At 41.4% G+C, this 22,879-nt stretch overlaps 1 protein-coding gene and 1 pseudogene across 2 annotated transcripts; both read right to left on the bottom strand.

The window, feature by feature from the left end:
- Positions 1 to 126: 126 nt before the first annotated feature.
- Positions 127 to 6,399, bottom strand: LOC133908410 (1-deoxy-D-xylulose 5-phosphate reductoisomerase, chloroplastic). 2 transcript variants are annotated; one of them, XM_062350436.1, is made up of 12 exons: positions 6,230 to 6,399; positions 4,981 to 5,162; positions 4,496 to 4,582; positions 4,255 to 4,380; positions 4,108 to 4,170; positions 3,128 to 3,277; positions 2,820 to 2,887; positions 2,632 to 2,725; positions 2,434 to 2,538; positions 2,035 to 2,156; positions 1,319 to 1,465; positions 127 to 735 (listed from the first exon to the last, which is right to left on the bottom strand). In XM_062350436.1, the coding sequence occupies exons 1-12, from the start codon at positions 6,315 to 6,317 to the stop codon at positions 567 to 569; spliced, it is 1,401 nt and encodes a 466-aa protein (XP_062206420.1). In that variant the 5' UTR covers positions 6,318 to 6,399; the 3' UTR covers positions 127 to 566. The 2 variants fall into 2 exon arrangements, with proteins under 2 accessions (XP_062206420.1, XP_062206414.1); XM_062350430.1 differs by having other exon boundaries at positions 2,632 to 2,743; positions 6,230 to 6,398.
- Positions 6,400 to 16,575: 10,176 nt separating this feature from the next.
- LOC133930902 (uncharacterized) lies at positions 16,576 to 22,374 on the bottom strand (annotated as a pseudogene).
- Positions 22,375 to 22,879: the final 505 nt, after the last annotated feature.

Here is a 22,879-nt window from a genome sequence, read left to right as displayed (position 1 = left end):
AAAGAGAGTATTTGATTGCCTGTATAGATGAATGCAGTGATTTTGCACCTAAAACTAACGAGTGAGCTCGTTACAACCGAACCAAGCTCTATAGATAAGCTCGATTCGAATATATCCACCGAAACAGACTCCAACCGTATAATTGCATATATAGATACATGAAGAAATAGTACATGCAAACAACTAAACAAACTTCTCTATGAAAATATACACACGTACAAAGCCCAAATGCAGACAACCAAACACGCCCCATACTTCATAACGATGTTCAGTTCAACACGACACTGGAAGGGATGCATCTAAATCTTTCTGCCTGAACTTTTCACACGTAACCATCAACATTTATATGGAACATATGCAACTTATTCATGTGAAGACATGATTCACATTCAGGAATGCAGCCTAGATGGCCCCTAATTCTTCATCCAGCTCCAGAATGACCAGATGACCATGGAAATCGGACTAGTGTACACGTCGCCCATACGTGATTTCCTAGAGCGCCCATTGGTACACCATGGTCATGGCAGGCAAGCTCGAGGCATATGCACGCATATATGTCTATCTACTTATGCAGGGACAGGGCTCCGGCCAACTGATGGTTGTAGGCTGGCTGCGTACTCCCTCGCCCACAGATCGTAATGAATGATCTCCTCAAGCGATGGGCTCGATACCAGCTCGTTCCGATGCGTGTCACATGTAAGCTCCACCACCTTGAAGATGTCCAGGTAGCTAATCCTGCAACAACACAAGGAGAAATGACTTCGTCATATGTATATGTCACAATTTGTAACAAAATAAGTGCAGAAACAAAATATTCTCCTATTTGAGCTAATCTGCAAAAGAAAATGTACTTAGATAAAGCTAAAAATTTTCTCCGCTATTAAATTTTGGGCATGTCACTCCTCAGGCATAGAATATCACCTTTGTGTCCCTTCCATTTTCTGGTGGCTACGGAAGGCAGCCCATTGTGAAGCTAAAATATTTAAATCAGGAATGATAGTATAAATCAAGATGCTATAGAGTTGTTCTAATCCATAATGTAGGTTAGGCCCAAAAGGTGCTCGACAATAATAGCTTTAAGGACATTCATTCTCCGTTTTTTAACTCACACTTTCTAAAGTAAAGTGCAACAGATGCCCATGGACTTTGGTTGCACCAAAGCATTTTTGTTGCATTGATGCTGTACTCAGCATAACAAAACTCTCCTGAAAACTTGCAGAACATATTCGTAAACCAAAACAGGAGATGAAATTCAACATGCAATGCTTATCTAAAAGAAAACCAGAGAAAGGATGATACTGCAGGGAAAGAATCATACTTTTCATCGATGAACAACTCCACAGCCTTCTCATTAGCAGCGCTCAGAACTCCTGTCATAGTGCCCCCAGCTCGCCCAGCTGCGTAGGCGAGATCCATCGATGGGTATTTCACATTATCAGGAGCTTTGAACGTCAGTGAACCCAACCTGCATTAGCCAATTGCAAATATAACCTGAGTGTGCTGAAAAAGTTTAATATGTTATAGTGCTATAATTTGAGAAGTTTAACTGGGTGTAATTCCTTAAGGTAAAGTGTATCAATATTTTAACAACCTAAGCATGGTTCTCAGCACTAACTAGCTGGTTATTACTAGTAAAGTAGTAACCAGACAAGGTTCAAGGGGTGGGTTAGCCGACCAGCTTCAACTCATAAAATTATACAAGAGGACATCATTATTGGACCGAGTTTAGGTCAATGTGCAATCTTGATGGAATTTTGTAGAAGTCTGGTTAAGTACATTCACATATTTGTTATTGAAACATTATGGGGGTGGCTGCCATGCTGTTTGCTGGTTGAAACCCAACTCCAATCCATTCTTAACTCACACAAATGCACACATTGACAGCAGAATCAGTTGCCCCAGACTCGTAGCTATCAAGCTTAGCCATCATATCTCAGTGGGTTATGAGAAAGGCTTGAATTCTTGGAGGTCATTCTCGAAAAAGATTATCATCTGTACTACATATTATTAGCATTTCAGGTGAAGAGATCATACTTGCAAAGATCTAGTCGGGGCCAGGTGACCTCGGAGCAATAGATTCTGTCTGGCCAAGATAAGGTGTATAAGATTGGTATCCGCATATCAGGCCATCCCAATTGAGCCAAGACAGATGAATCCTGGAGAAACAGAACTTCATGAATACTAAATGAAAATATTAAGCCATATGTAAAGTCATTACTGAAACAATTCTGCATATATCATATTGAACCTGAAAGAACAATAAACCACAGAATGGTCCACATGCACTAATACAACAGAATGGAAGGTGAAAATAAAAATACGAACCATGTTGGGATTAAGCGTGCATATGGCAGCGTAGAGAGCACTATATCTAAGCAGAATACTTAAATATTTGCTTCTTAGTAAAACATGTAACCATGTTGTAGGACTCACCTGGGTTTCAACCATAGAGTGTATGATAGACTGTGGGTGAATCACTATCTCAATGTCATCGTATTCAGCACCAAATAAATAATGTGCTTCAATAACTTCTAAACCCTATAAGAATCAAGTTGTCACTTTAGTGCTTAATACAAACAAATAAGAGTTCGGTAAATTTCCAAAAAAAAAAATGAAGGGGCTCCAAAACACCTTATTGAATAAAGTAGCAGAATCTACTGTGATCTTCTTCCCCATATTCCAGTTTGGGTGCTTTAAAGCATCAGCAACTTTTACTTCTTTCAGCCTGTCAACTGGCCAGTCCCTGTCATTATCAGTTGATATAAGATGGATTCTTATGTTCCCAGAAGTACATATAACACATATGAGAATAGACCTGCCTGAAAGCACCACCTGATGCAGTCAGAATAATGCGCCGAAGTGCTCCTTCAGGCAAGCCTTGTATACACTGGCATAGGAGAAACAGATTCTAAATCAACATATCGTAATAAGCAAACTACGCCACAAAAACTTAAATGGCATTGCCACATTGTTGCAAGTTTCATAGATAAAACCGCAACTGCATTACAGTTTGTTTCAACACGCAGAGTCAAGTACATACCTAACTTTCCCAACCTCACACCAAATATGCATCATGATGAAACATATAACTGCAGTAAGAAGTATTTTTTATATTTTTATGAAATACCTGAAATATTGCAGAATGTTCAGAATCAGCAGGAAGTATTTTCACTTTATGTTTGTGTGCAAGGGGAAGCACGAAAGGACCACCTGCAATAAGTGTCTCTTTGTTTGCCAATGCTATGTCTTTCCCAGCTTCGATTGCAGCAACTGTAGGCTGACAGAATAAACAACATAAAATTATGGAGTCAGCCAGTAGCACGACACTAACTGATAATTTAGTTTGCTGTCTTTAATTTGAGTACAGTGCACTCGCGTCCACCTAGAATGGTGGAAAAATGTAAGAAGTACAAAATAAGTCAAATTTTCTGGAAATGCAAATATAATATTAAGTTATTGAGCAGTCTGAAAGTAGCATCATCGAGTCATGATGCTCCTCCTGATACTGCAGTATAAAAAAGAAAAGAGCCCATGGATCATGGTTCTTGAACGATAAAGGTAGGGCAGGCAATAGATATTGGACATATATGCCACTATCAATTGGGTTGTTGCATCGAATTTTAGATGCGAAAGATATATGTCTATCTTTGGCACCAAACTAAAGCTTCATCTTCACGTAATAGATGATCTGTAGTAACTTTACCAGTACACATTTTCAATACCTTATAACTGTATAACGATAACTCCTAGGGACATTTTTTTAGATAATCATTAAATTACATAAGAAGTTAATTTGCAGTGAATTCATTCAAGTCAAGACTATACTTCCCAATGAAAAATTCATGCAGCCAAATGACAAATCTGAATAATAGACCAAGTGGACTATTAACCAAATGACATATCTGAATAATACCTTTTAAAAAAATCCTTTAACTTAGTCAATTCCTAATGCTGATAAAGTTGGAGTATATTATACAAGCACATAAATCTTTACATGCCTAACAAATTCTTGAAATACTTGGAAAGCACCAGGGCAACAATTGATTTTGCAACAACCAACATAAAAGAAAGCACAAAGAGAAATATGCAAAATAGAAGGGAAATTACCTTCAGCCCTGCGCACCCTACTATCCCGGTGACAACTGTAACAGCATCTGGGTGGCGAGCGACCTATTATTCAAGAGTTGAATATTTGTGGAACTAAGAGCGAAGCATTAGTTATTCACATGTGTTGAATGATAAGAAATGTCTTACCTCTATGACACCTTGCTCCCCAGGAATGATTTCTGGCTTCTCTTCACAATCAGCTAAGGCTTCCTTTAGCTCATCAACTAATGACTCATTTCTTACAGCAACCAACTTCGGTTTGAATGTTTTCACCTGTTCAATTAAATGGTTATTTACATCCAGTTAATGCTCAAATGAGTGCATAATTGTTGCCTAAAGGTTTCAGGGAAAAAGTGAAATGGAGAATCTTCTCACAAGATCATAGTACCTGATCAGCTAGAAGAGTTACATTGGAACCAGCAGCAAGAGCAACAACTCGGAACTTATCAGGATTTTCCGCAACTATGTCCAATGTCTTTTAGTTATGCAAAAAAGAAGAAGGAAAGATAGCACAAGAATTATATTAGTACTGCATAATATCAGTGTCTCTGGTATCATACCGATTATGTGATGCATGTAAGACATGTTGATTAAATTTCAAAATCAGTTCCTATGGGCACATAAACAGGTCAATTAGCCTTGCAAACTAAAAAACCAGTTAGAGAAGGATGAGAAATAGACCACATCTAACTGTTTCTGATTATCTGTAGGTAAAATTTTAAAAACAACATGCAAAATATGCACTGAATGTTGAAGATGCACCAATTCACCGAATGTTGTTTTATGTATCAACGATCAACCTTATTTGCACAACTAACATCAATATTATGGGTTAACAAATTACATCCATGAGTATTCACTTAATCCCTTTACCTGTGTTCCTATGGAACCAGTTGACCCAACAATCGAGATAGGCTTTGGGCCATCCCATGACCTCCGGCCAGGCTCAGCGACAGCTCGCCCAGGCCAAGCTGGAGGTATAGCCTGTTGCATAGAACAGCATGTCCTTCTAAGTGAAATCGCTCTTTTGCCCTTCCTTTGAAATGTAAAATCCACTACAATGAAACAGTTGAAATACAGATTACAAAATAGAACTAGTATCCAGAAATCACACTAAAATTAAGTCACTAGCAGTACAGAACCCTGTGAAACGTGCGTTACTGCAATATGCTCGACAAACTCAACAAATTTTAAACCTTAAGCTACTGCACCCGATCTTGACAGATTTTATCTTCTAGGTAGACATGCTACTCATTTTGGTCATTCATGTAAACACTAATTCCATGTGCACCAACCAATTGGCCAATAAGAGCGTCACACGACAGAGTGCTACCACCTCTGAGTAATCTCAAATCACTAGGAAGTTGAAAATCGGAATCTATGGGGAATATGTTCTAAGACAATTATATATTCCAATGGCTGAAGTAGTAAACGGCAAGAAGAGGCTCAGATATTTTAGAATTTAACGCACCCAGGTGATCACGAAAGAAGTTATTTCAGACACGTAAGTAACGATTCTCGAGCAAGAAAAGGCTGCATAAATTCTGGAAATTTCAGCCTTTTACCCGTGTCGGAGAATTCTGTCTTTATCTCAAAGTAAGGAATTATAACTGTTTTCTACGAACCAGAAAATTTCTGCCTTTTAGGATGTCCAAATCAAAACGGTTAGAATCAGAACTTGCAACTTTACAATGACTAGACCCTCCAAAGCTCTCGCAGTTCCCATGCACTCTGAAAACAGAGACGGGCCCCGGGAAATACTTTCAAGAAAAGCTCAAATCTCGAGCCAAACCAATCCCAAATCCAATCCAAACTTCGGCATGAAACCTTCAACGCTAACAGTACTTCCTAATCGCGGAAGCCGCATGGACGTCAAGAGAGAATAAATTATTAAACCTTGAACAACAGCACGGCATAAAAACCTCATCTTTGCAGAACTTTCCGACGATACCATTGCAATTCGCTTGGAACGGATAATTGCGTAACTATCTATTAAATTAGCTAGAAGTAAACAATAAAGCACGAAAATGGCAGGAAGCTGCAGAATAGCAGGCCAGAAAACAATGAGAAGAGCTCGATCGCCGATCGGGAAAGAAAGCCGTCCAAAGGGGAAAAATCGAACCTTTGAGCTGGCCGAAAGGTCCCCTGTTGGAGTCCAGGAAGGAGACGGCACCCAGCTCCCCCGGGAACGACGCCTTGAGTGCTGCCATCTTTGATCCTTGGAGAAACCGATGTAATGGCCGCGGAGTGAGAAAGGAGGGGGTGGGGGGGGGGGGGGAAGGGGAGGGAGGAAGTGGTAGCAGTCGTAGAGGCGGAGGCGCCGGTGGTGGTGGGAGTGGTGGGAGGGAGATTGCGAGTTATATAAACACGGGGAAATGTGTGGAGATAAGACGAGATGGGAATCTGAGTCAAATGGACTCCAGCGCAAGCAGCTGATGCCTGCCTTCTCTCTCTCGCTCTCGTATAAGAGAAAATTCTTTATTTTCCATTGAAGATAAAGTAATTTTCTATTTTTCATCTTACAAAATGAACTTACTTATTTCTACTATTTTTAATTTTCATTTATTTCTGATCACTGCCATCCATTTAAAAAATATATTTACCCTTAGAAAGGAGAAAATCATACTTGTATATAGAAACCATACTTAATATACCATATTTTTCTAGTTAGAAAATATTATGAATATTAAACTACATCGTATAAAAACAGCCACGACACTAATACATCTACTGTAATTCAGTCACATTATTATTTTCATATCTATTTTTTACTACAATAAATAAGCACACTAAAATTATCTATACAAAATTTTCCACAATTTTGTTATTCACTATAAAAATTAATTCTAATTTTTTTTCTATGCATAATCATAGGCACAATGTAACCATGCAACTCCCATAATGATTTGCATACAATATGACTTCAGAAATTCATATCTTCTAATTTGTTCATCCAAATTCAGTGTTCAAAAACCCTATGAAAATATAAAGAAATTATCTATAACTCTCTAGTATATCACTTTTTAAGATTTGACCTTAAAAAACCCTAAACTTCGATTAGCGGCTTGCGCCCGAGGTCGCCGTCCTCCTCCCTAAGGATCGATATGTCTTTTCTATTAATCAAATGGACAACCACGATGAGAAAGAAATAAAAATTAAAAATAATAATAAATAAAAAAATTATTTAATTGGATGATAGATAAGAAATTATCTTATCTTTTAATAATAAATAAGGAATTTTTTGGACAAATAATAATTTCATGATAGTGGTCAGGGCGGCCGCCTAATAGGAGTGGAAGTGTGGAACTAGTGACGGCCTGACGGGTACTGCTCACTATAGTTAAAAATATGTGTTATTTGGCGTATGTAGTTGAATTTATAAATGTTTCTATAAATATTTTGACTTGACAGATGAAAATTACAAAGGAGGTTAATATACAACAAAAAAATACAGTTTGGGACGGCAATGAGGCCCATAAAGCTGTGCCAACGTACAACAAAAATAATACAGTTTGGGACGGCAATAAAACTCATAAAGTTGTGCTAACGACTTAGTATTTGTTTGGCAGAGTTTTTAGAGTAGTTTTTTTGGTGGAATTAGAGGGAGTTCTGTCAAACAGCAGCTTTCAGTTTTTATCTCCTTGAGTGGAATCCGTGGAAGTGATTTTCTGAAATAAACTAGAAGTTGGAGAGCTGAAAAAAACAGCTTTTCCTAATTCACTTTCCGCACAGAATCACTTTATCTATATAGTTTATTACAGAGAATCACTTTCAGCCACAAAATCAATTTCCTCAGAGAATCACTTTGCGTAGATAATTTAAATCAGTGAGAGATCTATCAAACAGACCCTATGTCTGCATTTTAGGTTCCTCATGGTGGCTACGATAGTGCAGGGTATGTTTGGTTGCTCTAATGAGGTTTTATAGAGTAGATTGAGGGAAATTATGTTGAGTAGAATTACATGTGTTAAAAAAAAGTATTTGGATAATTGTATCTTTCTGGATAGGTTGAACTGATTTTCTGTTCGGTTAGCTGAATCTAAAGTCGTATAAGTGAATGCAAGAGTTGAGATTGTAATTAATTACTCGTATAAAGATAATTTTGTAACACTAACATGTAGGATCGTCTATACGAGCGGATGTAGAGCCAGCCAGACTGAGGAGTAAAGCTCAAATTAAGTTTTACTCTTCAATCAGAATAAGACTGTATATTTACATCCGTTCATACAAACGAGAATAATATATATAGGTAACTAATTTTTTTTTTCTAAAATTATCTGTATCCATGTAGATTGAAAAAATTCGAGCAACTAAAGACATCTACAGTGATTCCATGAATTTACTTTACCCTGTCCTTTCTTCGGCGACGGTGCCTGCTCCAGGGTATTCCTATTATGTTCTGCTGCTAAGTCATCGATTCTCGCATCCACGATGACAGAACCGTTTCTTCGACGGACATGACAGCCGGAGCTCATTCAAAGTTGTTCTCCCTTGCGGTGATCCGGTGTTTTGGAGTCACTTCGTCGATTTGAGCTGTCGATGTGGCACCCGTCCTCGGTGTTCGTGTCCTCCAACGTTCAATACGGCGGTCCGGCGAACCGTCGTAGGATGAAGAAGAAGGCCCCGTTATTTTCCTTGTAATCTGCATGTATTTAAGTGTCTTCTTTGTGAAATGGGGGATAAGTTTAGGACTTGAAGCCCCTTCGGGGGAAAAAAAAAGTACGCAGTCGGGAATAGGGATAAAGAGCTTTCAATGTTAGGTAACAGAAAGTCACTTGTTACCATGAAGATTTTTTTTTCTACATGACTAAATGTGGCAAAATATATGCGGCAAAGTATTTAATATTGACTAATTATGCATATGAATATTTTGATTGGAGTGTAAAACGTTATAGAATTATTTATCTGTTCAAAATTATTTTCATATTACTCTTTTAGTTCATTTTTACTTGTTGAATTTCGGACATTGACACAATCTTTGATACACGATTTGTATCAGTGTTTTCTGAACTATAAATTAGTAAAAAAAAAAGATAGTAAAAACTACAATGATAAATAAGTATTTCACGACAAAGCTACTAATATCATTTTTATGACAAATGTTGATGCCTTTCTCATATGATTAGTATACGTTTTCAAATGTTGGATTCCTGGTATTCTAAAACAACATATGTTTAAGAATGGAGTATTGTGATTTACATTATTTGTAAAATATATGATCACTGAAGTTATGCATACATTTTTTTAATTATGTGCTCCAACGGACAGCTTTTTATGATTTTTTCTTCGTGGTGATGTAATATCCGGGGAAATTGCGAAAAAGGGTGGAAGTTAATCAAATTTTGAGCTTCAACCTATACTTGTTTTTTAGCAACTTCCCTACAAATATAATTTTAACACTCTTCTTAGTCTCTCTACTCAAGCTAACGTAATTAGATGATGTGGCACCATTATATGCTATTGAGACCAAGTTGGTTACCCTAGCAGCCTACTAGGTCGAGTTAGTGTCTTAAGAGTGACCTGGTGCGGGGAATAAACTATAGAAATTGTTGGAATCCAAGGATTTATTCACCATATATATTCCCTCCAGTCAAGAATACTTGACATTTGGGGGCTTTTGGAATATTTCACGAAAACTTGATGTTGGGAAACCAAGCAACGCATTACCGGCCATGCCCTCAATTGAGATAACTTAGTAGCTCAGCTCCACAACAAGCTTGTATCAATCGCAGACAAAGGCATCCCACCCTAAGATCCTAGTCGTGCATCGATTATTGGATGTCGATGTCGTTGAGGCTCGCGGATCTCCCGATGAAGGCAACGCTTGTGGATCTCCCAACGGCGGCTCGCAAAGCTTCCGATGATGGTAGAACTCGCAGAGATGTAAAGGACCCCATGATGCAATGAAACCGATGATGATGAAGAAGACATAGAGGATGGAGATCATGAGAAGTCATGTTGAGCGCTTCCAAAAAATCTTATTTGTCCTCTTTCGATGTAGGATCTCAAGGACGATGGGTTCCAAAGACCCGCTCTCTCGATCGCTGGTGCACTCTAGCGTAACGGGATGTAATAGTTTACCTATGGCGGTGTAGTAGAGAAGAAGAGGCAAACCCTAATTTGTTGTATATCTCTTGTGGTGGTGATAGCCGGTAGGTATACATACAGAAAATCACATAGTTGAGATGTGCCACGATTGGTTTCTGTATTTAACTGTGTTGTCACATCCGAATGCATTAATTACATAATTAAGTATGTATAATCATCATGGCGTCTTAAAATCATATTTTAAGTATTTAAAAACATTTCAAAAATATATGTCTTGAGTCTATGCGCATTTCCACCATTTATGTTGAGTAGAAATAGTTTGAAGATGGTTAGAAAGACCCTAGACTCTTAGGAAGAAATTAGGAAAAGACCCTTCCCTAGCGGTCCAACTGAACCACCGCCGATCTGACCGCCAGACCCCGCGGTCTGACTACCTAGGGGTCTGGTCAGATCGCCAGAGTACGAAACTCTCTGCACATCGACGGTCTGACTGCCACTTCTTCTGGTCTAACCGTCAGCTACACAGTCTACTATAGTATTTAGTTGTCCACTTTGAAGTTCAAACCTTTTTTAACCCCATTCGTTGTCGATCTTTCGCAAATGCTTTTGAAACACGCCGCTTTTCTTGTCAAACATGTTGCATGCATTCCATTATTAAGAAGTGCATTCATGTTTTGTTTAGAGAGTGACGCGCCGACTATCTAAGGGACCAAAGGTGACCCCAAACCACTGGAGTTTTATGAGTGTTGCGTAGGTGAAAAGGATGCTCACACCGGAGCAATTTACACAAAGAATAAGAAAAAGCTCGGATGGCTCAGGATAACTCACTGGATAGTCCGGTGATAGAGATGAAGTATACACCTATGTGTCTGGTGTTTACAGAGCCTTCACCTATGTGTCTGGTGTTTACAGAGTCTTGAGTGGGGTTCCAACGGCTAGTTTGTGAGAGTGTACTCACTAGATGATTTGGTGTTAGTACTATTGTTCTCACCGGATCATCCGGTGTTAATAATTTTTCTAAGACGTTGGGTTAACGGCTAGTATGCGAGTTTGGGGCTGTAAATACCCACCCACTCTGCCATTTAAAGGTGCTGGAGTCTAGAGAAGTTTATGTACACATGAGAAGACATCCAAGCCACCAAAGTGCTTAGAGTGATTATCCAAGATAATTAAGCACAAAATTAGTGAGTGATTAGTGCTTATAGGCCTAGAGAGAGTATTGCTAGGTGATTGTTGCCTAGAGAGTAGATCAAGGAGTGATACAGCTATGTACCAAGTGGTATGCCAACAACTTGGAGTCTTGGTGACTCGTCGGTAAGCTTGTTGACCCTCCGACTTGGTGTGGAGCGGCGGCAAGATGATTGAGTAGGGACGTTGAGACCCTTGCTTTGATGGCTCAAGCTCCGAAGTGATCACGACAGCAAGGTACCAGAAGAGAGGCTAGTTGTGAGACTTTGCCTTGGTGGCTTAGTGACTCATCCAGGTGGAGGCTTTGTCTTTGTGACTTGGTGGCTCAAGAGCCATAACCGGGTGCCGATCGGGAGTATATCCTTTGTGGAGCTTCAACGTGGACTAGAGGTGGCATTCATGCCATCAATACCACTGGAAAAAAATTCTTATACCAAGTTTGCTCTCTCTACCTTGTTTATGTTTCCGTATTTACATTCTTGCAATTTACCTTCTTAGATAGGTTGTAAGTGCTTTGATCGGTAGAGTAGATACACTAGATAAACCTAGAGCACATTTATATAGAATTTGATATAGATTTATCTTGTGCTATTTTTGGAGCCGAAATAGTTCTAAATGTCATAATTCGCCCCCTTTTAGGACATCATCGATCCCTTCACCACCTTGTATTTTGGATCATGTGAGTCGAAATGATACATTATGCTATATGTATGTTGTGCATGTTAACGAATCTGTGTCGGGAGTCATAGGTAGAACCTATCTTGATGCATCATATGTACCTTGAATTGTTGATGATCTGTATCATTGTAACCTGAGTTAACAATGTTATTGTCTAATTTAAAAGTTTTCTTCGATATGTTTAGCAATGCATAGGTCCTCTGTAGAAGTTGAGCAGTTGGTCAACTATTGTTCGCGAGCTTAGCGCTTATTTTATTGTTAACATGGATAATGATGATATTAGGAAGTATGAGTTGTGAGGATGAGGTGAGATGTGGGCGGTGCTAGGGGTCGGGAGAGGAACCCGGATGCCATAGGTCGCTTGCATTGTTTGAGCACCAACCGTTGTTGCAGTTGGCTCTAACACTTTCTGTACTAATCACATATCTAATTATGGGAAGGATAAGCTAAATACCTCATGTAGTTGTGACCATTTGGCTTGCATGTCTTTGGTGTTGTAGGCATAATAGGCTTATAGGGTTATCTACTTTGCTCTGGGAGTAGTTCTAGATGACCTCCGTACATAGAGGCATCTGTTCAAACAATTGGGGCTTACTTAGGAAAGGTTCACACGAGTACCCCTTGTGTAGGCCTGTGTAGTCACGCAAGCCGAATAGTCATCGAGTCATGTACTTAAAGATGTATCCCCTGCGTTGTGTAAGAACAATTCGAATTGCCGCATTCTCGGTCATAAGCATGCTTCTGTCTATTTGCAGCAGTCGTAGAGTACCGATGTGAGATGATGGTATGGTATGTTGAGAAATGGTTGGTGATGGCTATTGATGAGATAAGATGTTTCTATTACAGGTATGTTTGTGTTATGTATTTTAGGATAGAAGGGTATATGTGGTTAAGTGTAGATGCTCACACTTTTGTGTTAAAAATTACTTTTACTTATGAATCTACTTAACCTTGTGACCGATTCCTTACTAACTCATCCAAATACATAGAGTCAGTTTATTATATATACATATTATGGATTAAGTTTTACGCGTATCTTCGTATTCACGCTGCTTTTATAGGTGCTACATGTGAGCATGAGCTAGTATTTGGTTACTTCCCGCCCGCTGATGTAGGTGATAGGTAGGAGTAATACAAACTACTCGAGTGACGAAAGTTTTAGGTGGTGCCTCAAGTCAAATGGCTCCACCCATCTTTTATTGTTTATATATTTGTTTTCTAATACGTAGTATCTCTAGGCGGCTAGGGATGAGACTGTTCTGTTATCCTCCTAATATTCGTGTGTTGTAAATTATTGTAAATAATAATTCTCTAAAAACTTATAATATAATTTTATTACTCGCTCTTTATTAATTTTTATTGTGATGACATATGTTAGAACTACGTGTGTTTCGATCTTAGGCATAAAACACATGCCAAGACTATCGGGATGGTATTCTGATTAATCGTTACGATCGTGGTAAATGATCATTTTATTAATTAATTAGAATATTATTTAGACAGTTACTCACACGTGTTGACTATTTTCGTACATTAAAAGAATAAAACTCTAAAAGAAGGATACACCTGCATTAGCAACTAGACCCAATTTATAAGAACCATCCATACAAGTGTCGTAGGTCTGCGCCCTTCGCCCTGGGGAGGCGTGGTGAGCCAGCAAACGTATGTATTCTTCTAATCCTTATGATCTAAGATGTGAAGGAGAGAACTCCTTTTAAATCATCTCTCTCCATATGTGGGACTAAAAACTATCTTCTCCATTCTCATATTGGGTCTTTAAGATTTATCATTAATTATTTAAATATAATGGGTAAGTCCTTATATTCTAACGGTTTTTTTTTTCCTACCGCGTCTGATTAGGTGTTACCAAGGATAAAAACAGTAAACATCATCATGCCTTGGTTTTTTATTCTGACCAAACGTCAAGCTTTACTGACCGGAGGACTACCATGTTAATAGGCACGCAAATGTGTGACGGTAGAACTTTATTTAATCTCGATCGTCATATGAAGTGGAGCGAGTAACAGCAGGATCGGAGAGGCCTTGAGACAATCATGCACTTGCCGGGGGAGATCACTCAAAATTAACTGAAAAAAAATCAATAGCATCTCAAACTTGAAGTGGCTTTTTAGGAGTCCTGAAATCTATGCGTTGTAGGTTAAATTTCTGATGGTGCATGTATGGCATGCATGTAAGCGTAATACCACTTGATAAAAGGAAACAGGTCGGAGGCATACAACTAATATCAGGAGGATAGAGCAGATAAAGATCAACACTAGGTCCGGCACGGTACTAAAAAATGGGGGCAGCACTAGACATGTGGTTGAATATTCATCCATCCTTTCTTGCCCGGAGAAAGCTAGGTGCATTGGATCGCAGGAACGACCGGCTACCAAACAGGTGGCCCATTCGGGTTGCATGCTTGTTCGTGCTGCCACTCTCCCTCACAAGCTGCAGTTTGCGTGTCGGTCGAGTAGTGTAGTGCTTCCCATTTGATTAGGCTTTATCGATTAGTAGTTGAGATTAGACGATTGATTAGATAACATGGTGGCCCAGATGGCAATGGGTCTAGATTTGTTGGGTTGTATCACTCCGTACTCGTGTGAAAAAATTACGTCCGTTACAATACTTATACTTGCACACGGGTACGATATTTACTTGTACCCATACCCGTGCGGGTAACGGGTACCCAACGAATTACCCACACCTAAAAACTCACACTCAACGATCAGGAGGGGCGACAGAGGGTGAGGCGACGGTGGCGACAGGGAGGGGTGACGGAGGAGGAGGCAACGGTGGCGGAAGCCACTGGGAGGGGCGGCGGAACCCCACCTAGACCCAACTAGCCTGATGGGTATACAGTACGAATAGTAGGAAAACGGGTACGGGTACGGGTAGTAGAAGAACGGATTCGTATCCGCTCTACCCTATGGGTGATGATTTTCCCAATTAATAGATCCACGGGTATGAGAAGTAGTCCATACCCGGTCCCTAATGGAGTAATTACCCGTCGGGTTTCGGGTTTTGGGCCCATTGCCATCTCTACATGGTGGGGTGCTGATGCACTGCGTGCAGTAATTAGCTAGGCATGAAACTGAAAGAGAGGAGGCAGGGTTCGCAAATGCGCGATATTGGATGCTTATCGACGGATGCGAGCACCACCGCATTCCGAATACCGGCAAAAACCGATCAAATTTGAATCTAAATTAAAAAATTCAAAGAATCTGTGAATTTTGACCGAATTCTACTAATTTTGATCGATATTCAAAGAATGCGCCGGGGCTCGATATTCAGTCCTCGCCCACATTTTGGAACCCTGGGAGGAGGAGGAGGAAAGGGGCCACAGACCTAGGTTTAGAGAGATCATGAGGCAATGCAAGTTGATACATGTGACGGCTGAGTTCTTGACCAAGGCCAATCGATTGAGATTAGTTATCGTCAAGGGCATGGAAGTAATCAAATGGAGTAGCACTCTTCCATCCGAGTTTCGCACCCACGAGTTTGAACTCGGTGCCACTGCCCTGTTTGGTTTCCAGCACATGTTGAACCTCAAGGACTGATTGCATTGCATCACAAGCAGCAGGTCAACTGATTGCAGCGAGACTGGAAGGAAAGTACGCACATGTGCAGCAGCATGTGCTTTGAAGTTTGAACGTTTACATCTAGTTGACTCGCTGTCTCCTCCTAGTTATGCTGATCCGACCGATTTTTCGCACTCCCTATCGATCTATAGGCAAGAGAGGAGAGAGAATTCTGAACCACGAGCTTGGAATTTTTCTTGTCTTCGTCATGAGAGTTTTCAGCTTCTCTGCTCTGCCTTTTTTTGGTTCCAAGAAAAAGAGCAGACAACAGAGAGGTCCAGGACCATCACAAGTCTCTGTTGCCCTCTTCCTTCCGCCGTCCTCCTTGTGAGTTGTGACCATGTGATGTGAACGAAGCGGGACCGGCTGACCTTATGCTATTTGTGACGACCGATATCCGAGGAGATGGTCGTACACGAATCCGTATGGAAAACGAGACAGCGAGTTCATCACTGCTGCAACGCAAAACATCTTCCCATTTTTAGCGTGCAGGGTTTAAGAATGGGATCGGGCGGGTTCCTTTCTTTTTCTTTCTTTCTTTCTTTCTTTTTTCAGACAGAGACCTTATGTTCGAGCCCTGCCCATCTTCGAGAATGCGATAGGAAATATTTGTTACCTCTGATATAGAGATAACATCTAGTGTAGCATGGTCCAGCAGTTGCCTGCCTCGGTGTAAGAAAATGATCCATAAGTAGGTTCTGCAGGTAATTGCGTGAATGAATGCCTCCCTGTTCAACAATAAACCAGGAGTGAAGGAGTAAAAAATATTACAGACCAAAAACATGAGCTGAGAGTTAAAAGAAATTTTGCTAAAATAGAAAAGGTTATCTTTGGTGGATGGCGATGAGTTGGTGGCTCAGCATGAACCACCGTTTGGCGATGTTGTGTACATATTATTAGTTTGCTACAAGCAGAATCATTTTGGAAAGATGTAAGCACATAATGGAAACTTTGTGAATACTGCCAGAAATGATCAATAACTCAAGTCATACCTGGGAAGCTCTCCATTGTTGTCAATAGGCCCTACACAGAAAAAATAATAGCAATATGGTGAGAGTTAATACTGATGCAAATATTTATTACAAACCTCAATGATAAATCCAAAGTTCAGAACTTTATAAATAGATGGTTCAGAACGGGGGATTATGATGAGAATACTAAATCAAAATTCACAGAATGATGTGCCCTAAATTGCTAATATAAGGAAACCACCTCGGCGGTTCTGCATAAATTATTAAGTTTGATGCCGACCGTTCCATGGTGCAGGCTGGACATTCTCTTCCAATAGATTGTATTGTGAGAACCTATTCTCCCTGATATGATTTAATGTCTCACACTCTCACTCAAGGATTTAAACACATTTACTTGTGAATCAAATGCTTCTGTTAACTTTATAAGTACCTTCTTATCTGTTAACAAGAGACAATCATTAAGATAACAACATTCAAATAATAATGGTTGTCGTACTGCCAAAATATGATAAATTATCAAGAAGCATTCTGAAACCTTCATCTTTTGAAGCAAGTACTTCTTGGTTTGTTCTAGCGATATCAGAAAAGGCTAACGCAGAAACTTTTATAACTTCTTTAATTTCTTCATAAGTCTTGGAATTAAGTTCATTGATCTCACACTACTATAGATACCTCCTTCACTGTTGGCTCTAAAACCCCCTTCACTGCCAGTTTTAGAGCCGGCAGTGGGTAACGAGTAGTGATAGTCGGAGACTATCACTGCCGGCTCCGTGGATCGACAGTGAAAGGGTTTATCACTGCCAGCTGAAGGATTAGACCGGCAGTGATGCCCTAGATATCATTGTCGGCAGTGATGCTCTGGCTGAAACCACCAGTCGGCAGTGTTGTGCCTCTCCCCTTCTACTTTGGCCCTATCCTCCCTCTCTGTCCTCCTTCTCTCTCCTCGATCTCTCAATCTCTCTCCCACTCAATACATGCATACAATAAGACATATGTAATGTAAATCAATAATAAAGACACTTTCATTAATACATAGTAATTCATGTCACACATATATACATAATAGTTCTCACAGGTCATCCCCGAAAAGTCGGTCGAGTTGAGCCAATCCAGTATCCCTGTACCTCTCCCGCGATGAGGACCGCGTCTCCGCGTGGATGGTTGATGGTGTCTATACGTGCAGGGACACAGGGGGGGGGGCACGCCTGATCAACCGTAGTGTTGCCTAAGCTTCAGGCTCACCGGCGTGTCAAAGACATCGAAGTTCGACTCCTAAATGCTAGTACGTTTTGAGCATTCGACCTCCTCCGCAGCGTACTGATGGGCCACCCTCTCGTCCTCCTCCTCCTAGGTACGCTTACGGGAAGCTACTTCTTGCTCCTCTGCAGCGCACAACTGACGGGCCAGCCTCTCATCCTCCTCCTCTTGGGCGCACTGACGAGCCATTGCTTCTTGCTCCTCCTTCGCATCATCGTTGGAAGGTCATTCTGTCGAAGAGTCATCCGACGATACCAACTCCGAAATACACCTTCATTAATACATAGTAATTCATGTCCTATATTAATATATAGTAATTAATATCCTTCATTAAAATAGTGTCATTTGGTGATATGTAAGCCGTCTAACCCTCTAGTAGACTTCCTCCTTGTAGTTCTTCAAAATAAGAAAGTACCGAGGTAGTAGAACTGAATATCAGTTTGCAAAATTACTACTAAGAGAAGCTAACATAACAATTTACCAAGTATCAAGTATATTAGACAGACTTTGAACTCATAGCAGCACACATCCAAGGATCAATTTAACATGTATTGCACTCGATAGCCAAACCAATATGGATTTCTCAGTGTACAGGTACAGAACGGAACATACAATAAGTAACATTCAGGTCTGTCGGAGGATTAACTCATGTCGCAGGGATCCCGAGAGACCCCTTTTTAAAGATTCGGCCGGGGGGATGATCCTGAATAAGTTCGTCGGAGAAATAAATGGAAGTGGAAGTAAATGCAACGGCCGGTGGTGGGGGATGATCGACCTAGTGTAATGGGAAGTAAATGCACCGGAGTTTAGACAGGTTCGGGCCGCACGGGGGCGTAATACCCTACTCCTGTATGGATGCAATAATTTTCCCTGAGGAGGATCCCTCAGGGATATATCTGGTTACAAGGATATATTGTCTACTAAGAGCTTGAGGCTCCTTGTTCTAGCTCTGCTCAGGCTTGCTTGCAATGTTTTCGTTTGAGTGTGGCACGGTCTACTGCTTGGGCTTGTCTTTTTTCCAATTGTTCTCTCCTCCGATGTTTCGATCCCATGTCCCCTTATTTCTGTATGCCGATCCTTTTATGCACTCGCCGGCCATGACATACCCGAACGGGAAGGAAGGGGCACAAGTTTCAAGACGCCACGACTGAGAAAGACGTCATCATTTCCTCTGGGCAAAGTGACAGGGGCGGTGGAAAAACGCGGTGCGCGTCCGGTCACTCGTCACTGTGGACGCCCTGGCGACGGGCGCCGTTGAGAGGGCCCACCGGGCAGCCACAGAGGCACCGGCGTGCCCGCCCTGTCTTGTCCCTCTGCCACGGTAGGGCGGCAGGCGGAACGCCTTGATCCTGGCAACGTTATCCCGAGATACACCGGATGATACGGGACGGGACCCGTGCAATTAATAGCCCCACGCCTCTCTACTAAAACATGGCAGGGACTGACACTGCGGCGGGAGCAGTTGGGAATGTCAGGCCGCGCACGCCCATTAAATGCGGCCTCGGACCTCTAACTGGTTGACACCCCATCGGCGGGCCCCTCGGGGGCCCTTCTGGGTCGTCGGGGCACCGAGTGCTCGGGGGTACTGTTCACCTCCCCGAGCACTCTCTCCCGAGCACTCTCGCACGAACCTTCGGGGAACCGAGTGCTCGGGGGCTGCCACGTGCAACCTCGAGCACTCTCTCCCGAGCACTTTTGCACTGACCCTCTGGGAACCGGGCGCTCGGGGGCTGCCGCACGCAGCCCCCCGAGCGCTCTCTCCCGAAACTTAGCTCTTCTGATCGTCGGGGGACTAGGGTGCTCGGGGGCGACCAGGCACCTCCCCGAGCACTTTCTTCCCGGTACTTGAACTCTGCGGGTCATCGGGAAACTGGGGTGCTCGGGGACCAGAGGCTGTGGCCCCGAGCACCTTCTCCCGGAACTTAGATTTTCCTTATCCCGCCGGAGGGACCTCGCGGGATGGTGACATGTGACGGATGGCTGGCCTGGCCTCGGGACTCAGGGACCCCCGGTTCCTGATACACCGACAAGGTCTATCCTAGTGTACTCAGAAATCAAACCCAGTCTCAGTGCATTATTTCATCATAGAGCATAAAGCACATATAATCTGCTATCCAGATTAACATAGTAGGGAGGGAGGTGACGATAAAATTTATCTTTGCTCTATCGGTCGGTGACGCGGGTGGACAACGACGGCACGAGTGGGATGGGGGATGGCGGCATCGGGGACAGAGACGGTGGCCTCCGGGACAAGGATGGCGGGGCTCAGAGGAAGGGGACGGCGGCCTCCAGGACAGGGATGACTGGGCTCCAGGGACGGCGGTGTTGGGGAGGATGCGGTGGGGACGGCGGCGTCGGGGAGGAGGTGACGGGAGGTGTTTCGGCGCGGAGGGCATAGGCCGGGAAATTTTTTTCTAAGTGTAAGAGGGCGGGCATCGATCAATTATATAGGTTAGGACTTTCAGTGCCGGCTCTATGAGCACTGACAGTTTAAGAGTACCTTCACTACCGGCTCAATAGGATGACTGACAGTGAAATTATTTTCACTGCCAGCCTAATAAGTTCACTGACAGTAAAAGTTTCACTACCGGTCCAATATGTCCATCGACAGTTAAACCCCTTTCACTGTTGGTAATGCTGGGTGCAAAAAATTTGTTTTAGTTTCGCACACGCCAAGAGAATCGAACCCACGACCTGCACCAAGTAAGAACGAACAAACCGCTGGGCTACTCAAGAGTTTTTGATTGAGTTTGTACTATCTATATTTATTAACATTTTGTTGACATAAAATCCGAATACATATTTATTTAAATTTAAAAGAGTATCTTCACTGCCAGCTTAATAGGACGATTGGCAGTTAAACTACTTTCACTGTCGGCTTAATAAATCCACCGGCAGTGAAACTAGTTTCACTACCGGCCCAATATGTCTACCGGCAGTGAAACCCCTTTCACTATTGGTAGCCGCGCAGAGAAATTGAAGCTTCCATAACAAAAGTGAGGAGTCTTCTATCCATCTACAATTATATCATTATTGTAAATCCAAATTCAAAATATCTAGAAGATTTTACGATCACCAACAAATAAATTACCTCGCCATCTCCTACCGGCAATTGGCTCGAGTTGGAGTACCCGCCTTTTATATGCTTTCGCGTCCACTTTTGATGAGTATTTATTGGTGCCATCTCTAGAAATTTTCATTATTATTCAACCTTCATCTAGGACTCATTAAGAAAAAATAAAAAATAAATACATTCATACCTAAAATTTTTATATTGGAGGTTGCTAATTAAATAAAATATAAAAATACAATTGGATCTTGCTACATACCTAAATATCATGGCTAATTTTTCTAATTCATTAAAAATAATAAAAAAATACTCATACCTAAAGTTTCTATATTGTAGACTTCTAAATTTATTCCTATGGTTAATTCGGATCAACTTTGAAGATTTGCCTAGGTCTCTATAGGGATTAGATCAACTTTGGTTTTTCAAGTAACATTTTGAGTTAAAATGTTAAATATAGGATTAACCTTGGAGATTTCAACTTACTTGAGCTCAAGAGGCTCCTGCTAGAAGCTTGCTTCCTGTTGGGGAAAAATTCAGAGTTCACTTGTCTAAAAAATAAAGAAAGGGCAAATGAGCAAATAGAGAGGAAAAAATGGATTTCGTTTGGATAGCTAGAGTGAGCTCATCTAGACCTCCTTCTTGACCAAAATTGAGCTTGAGTGGTGGAAGAATCGATGCGGGAGAAGGGATAAAGTGGTTGTTGCAATAGAAGATTTTGTGAGGAAGAGAGTACTAAAATAGCTCTGTTAGCTTGAGGTAGAAGAAGGTGGGGAAGAGGAGGATATGGCTGAAGGCTCATATAATCCACCGGCAGTGATGTAGAGATATCACTGTTGGTCAATAGATTAAACCGGCAGTGATGAGGTGTGGGTGCATCACTGCCGACTCAATCCATTAGCTGGTAGTGATAACCACTATCACTGTCGGTTCATAAGCCATGATGGTCGATTCTTTCCGTGCGGCTAATGAACCGGCAATGATGCCCCATCACTGTCGGCCCATGAGGAACCGACAATGATAGATCGGCATATAAGCCCAGTTCTATAGTAGTGTCATTTTTATATCCTTTAGCAACGACTCTATGAGTCCAAGATTTTAGTCTTGGAACGAACAATTTCTGTGAAAAATTTAAATACTAATAAGTTTAGTATATGAATAGTCTTCTAAAAATTTTGGACCTTTATAGAATTAGCAGGTGTACCTTGAGGGTTATGGCAGCACTAGCCCCAAAACCAAGAAAAATATCACCAAGGAGTGTGTGGACCCAGCTAAACTGTGCCTTCGTATGTGGGGCAATAGGTCCAGCAGTGACATAGCCTGTTGCTGCTTGTGCTATTTGAGCAGCTGTATAAGATTGCCTTTTTAGCTGATCTTTAGTTGTTCTTGGTTGTGTTATTTTTGTTCCTTTTTTCTTTTTCTCAGGCTTCCTTGCCTGGCTTGTTGTCCCCTCAGTAGCGAACGAATGAACCACCATGCTTACGTTAGGAGTTGAATTGTTAAAGACACAATCATTGCGATACTTCCATAACTCCTAAGACACTAGAATGATGAGGGAGTTAAACTCTTTTCTGAATTGCTTATTCACATGCTTGATTGCATGGCACCACCACCCTGAAAAAGTACTCACATCCGGCTGGGGCACCACAACATGCAACCCAAGCTTTAACAGGATGGTGAACCAGACTTGGCAGGAAAACGAGCAGGAGATCAAAGTGTGCTGAATTGTCTCATCAACTTGATCACAGAGGGGGCAGGAGGCTAGGTGTGGGAGCCCCTGCCCAGCCAAATGGTCTGCCATCCAGCATATATTAAGGATAGCAAGTCAAAGAAAAAACTTGCATTGAAGAGGTACCCAACTCTTCCAAATTCTTTTCTAGGGGGAAAAAGTGATTGATCCGACAAATAAAGCATTGTTTGCAGATTTACTCGAGTAAATTCTAGACCGAGGTAGTTTCCAAACGTGCTTGTCATCCACACCC

The sequence above is a fragment of the Phragmites australis genome, chromosome 1, assembly GCF_958298935.1.
Source record: "Phragmites australis chromosome 1, lpPhrAust1.1, whole genome shotgun sequence".
Classification (NCBI taxonomy): Eukaryota; Viridiplantae; Streptophyta; class Magnoliopsida; order Poales; family Poaceae; genus Phragmites; species Phragmites australis.
The sequence above is the reverse complement of the archived record's forward strand: the minus strand, read 5'-3'. Positions and strand labels throughout refer to the sequence as shown.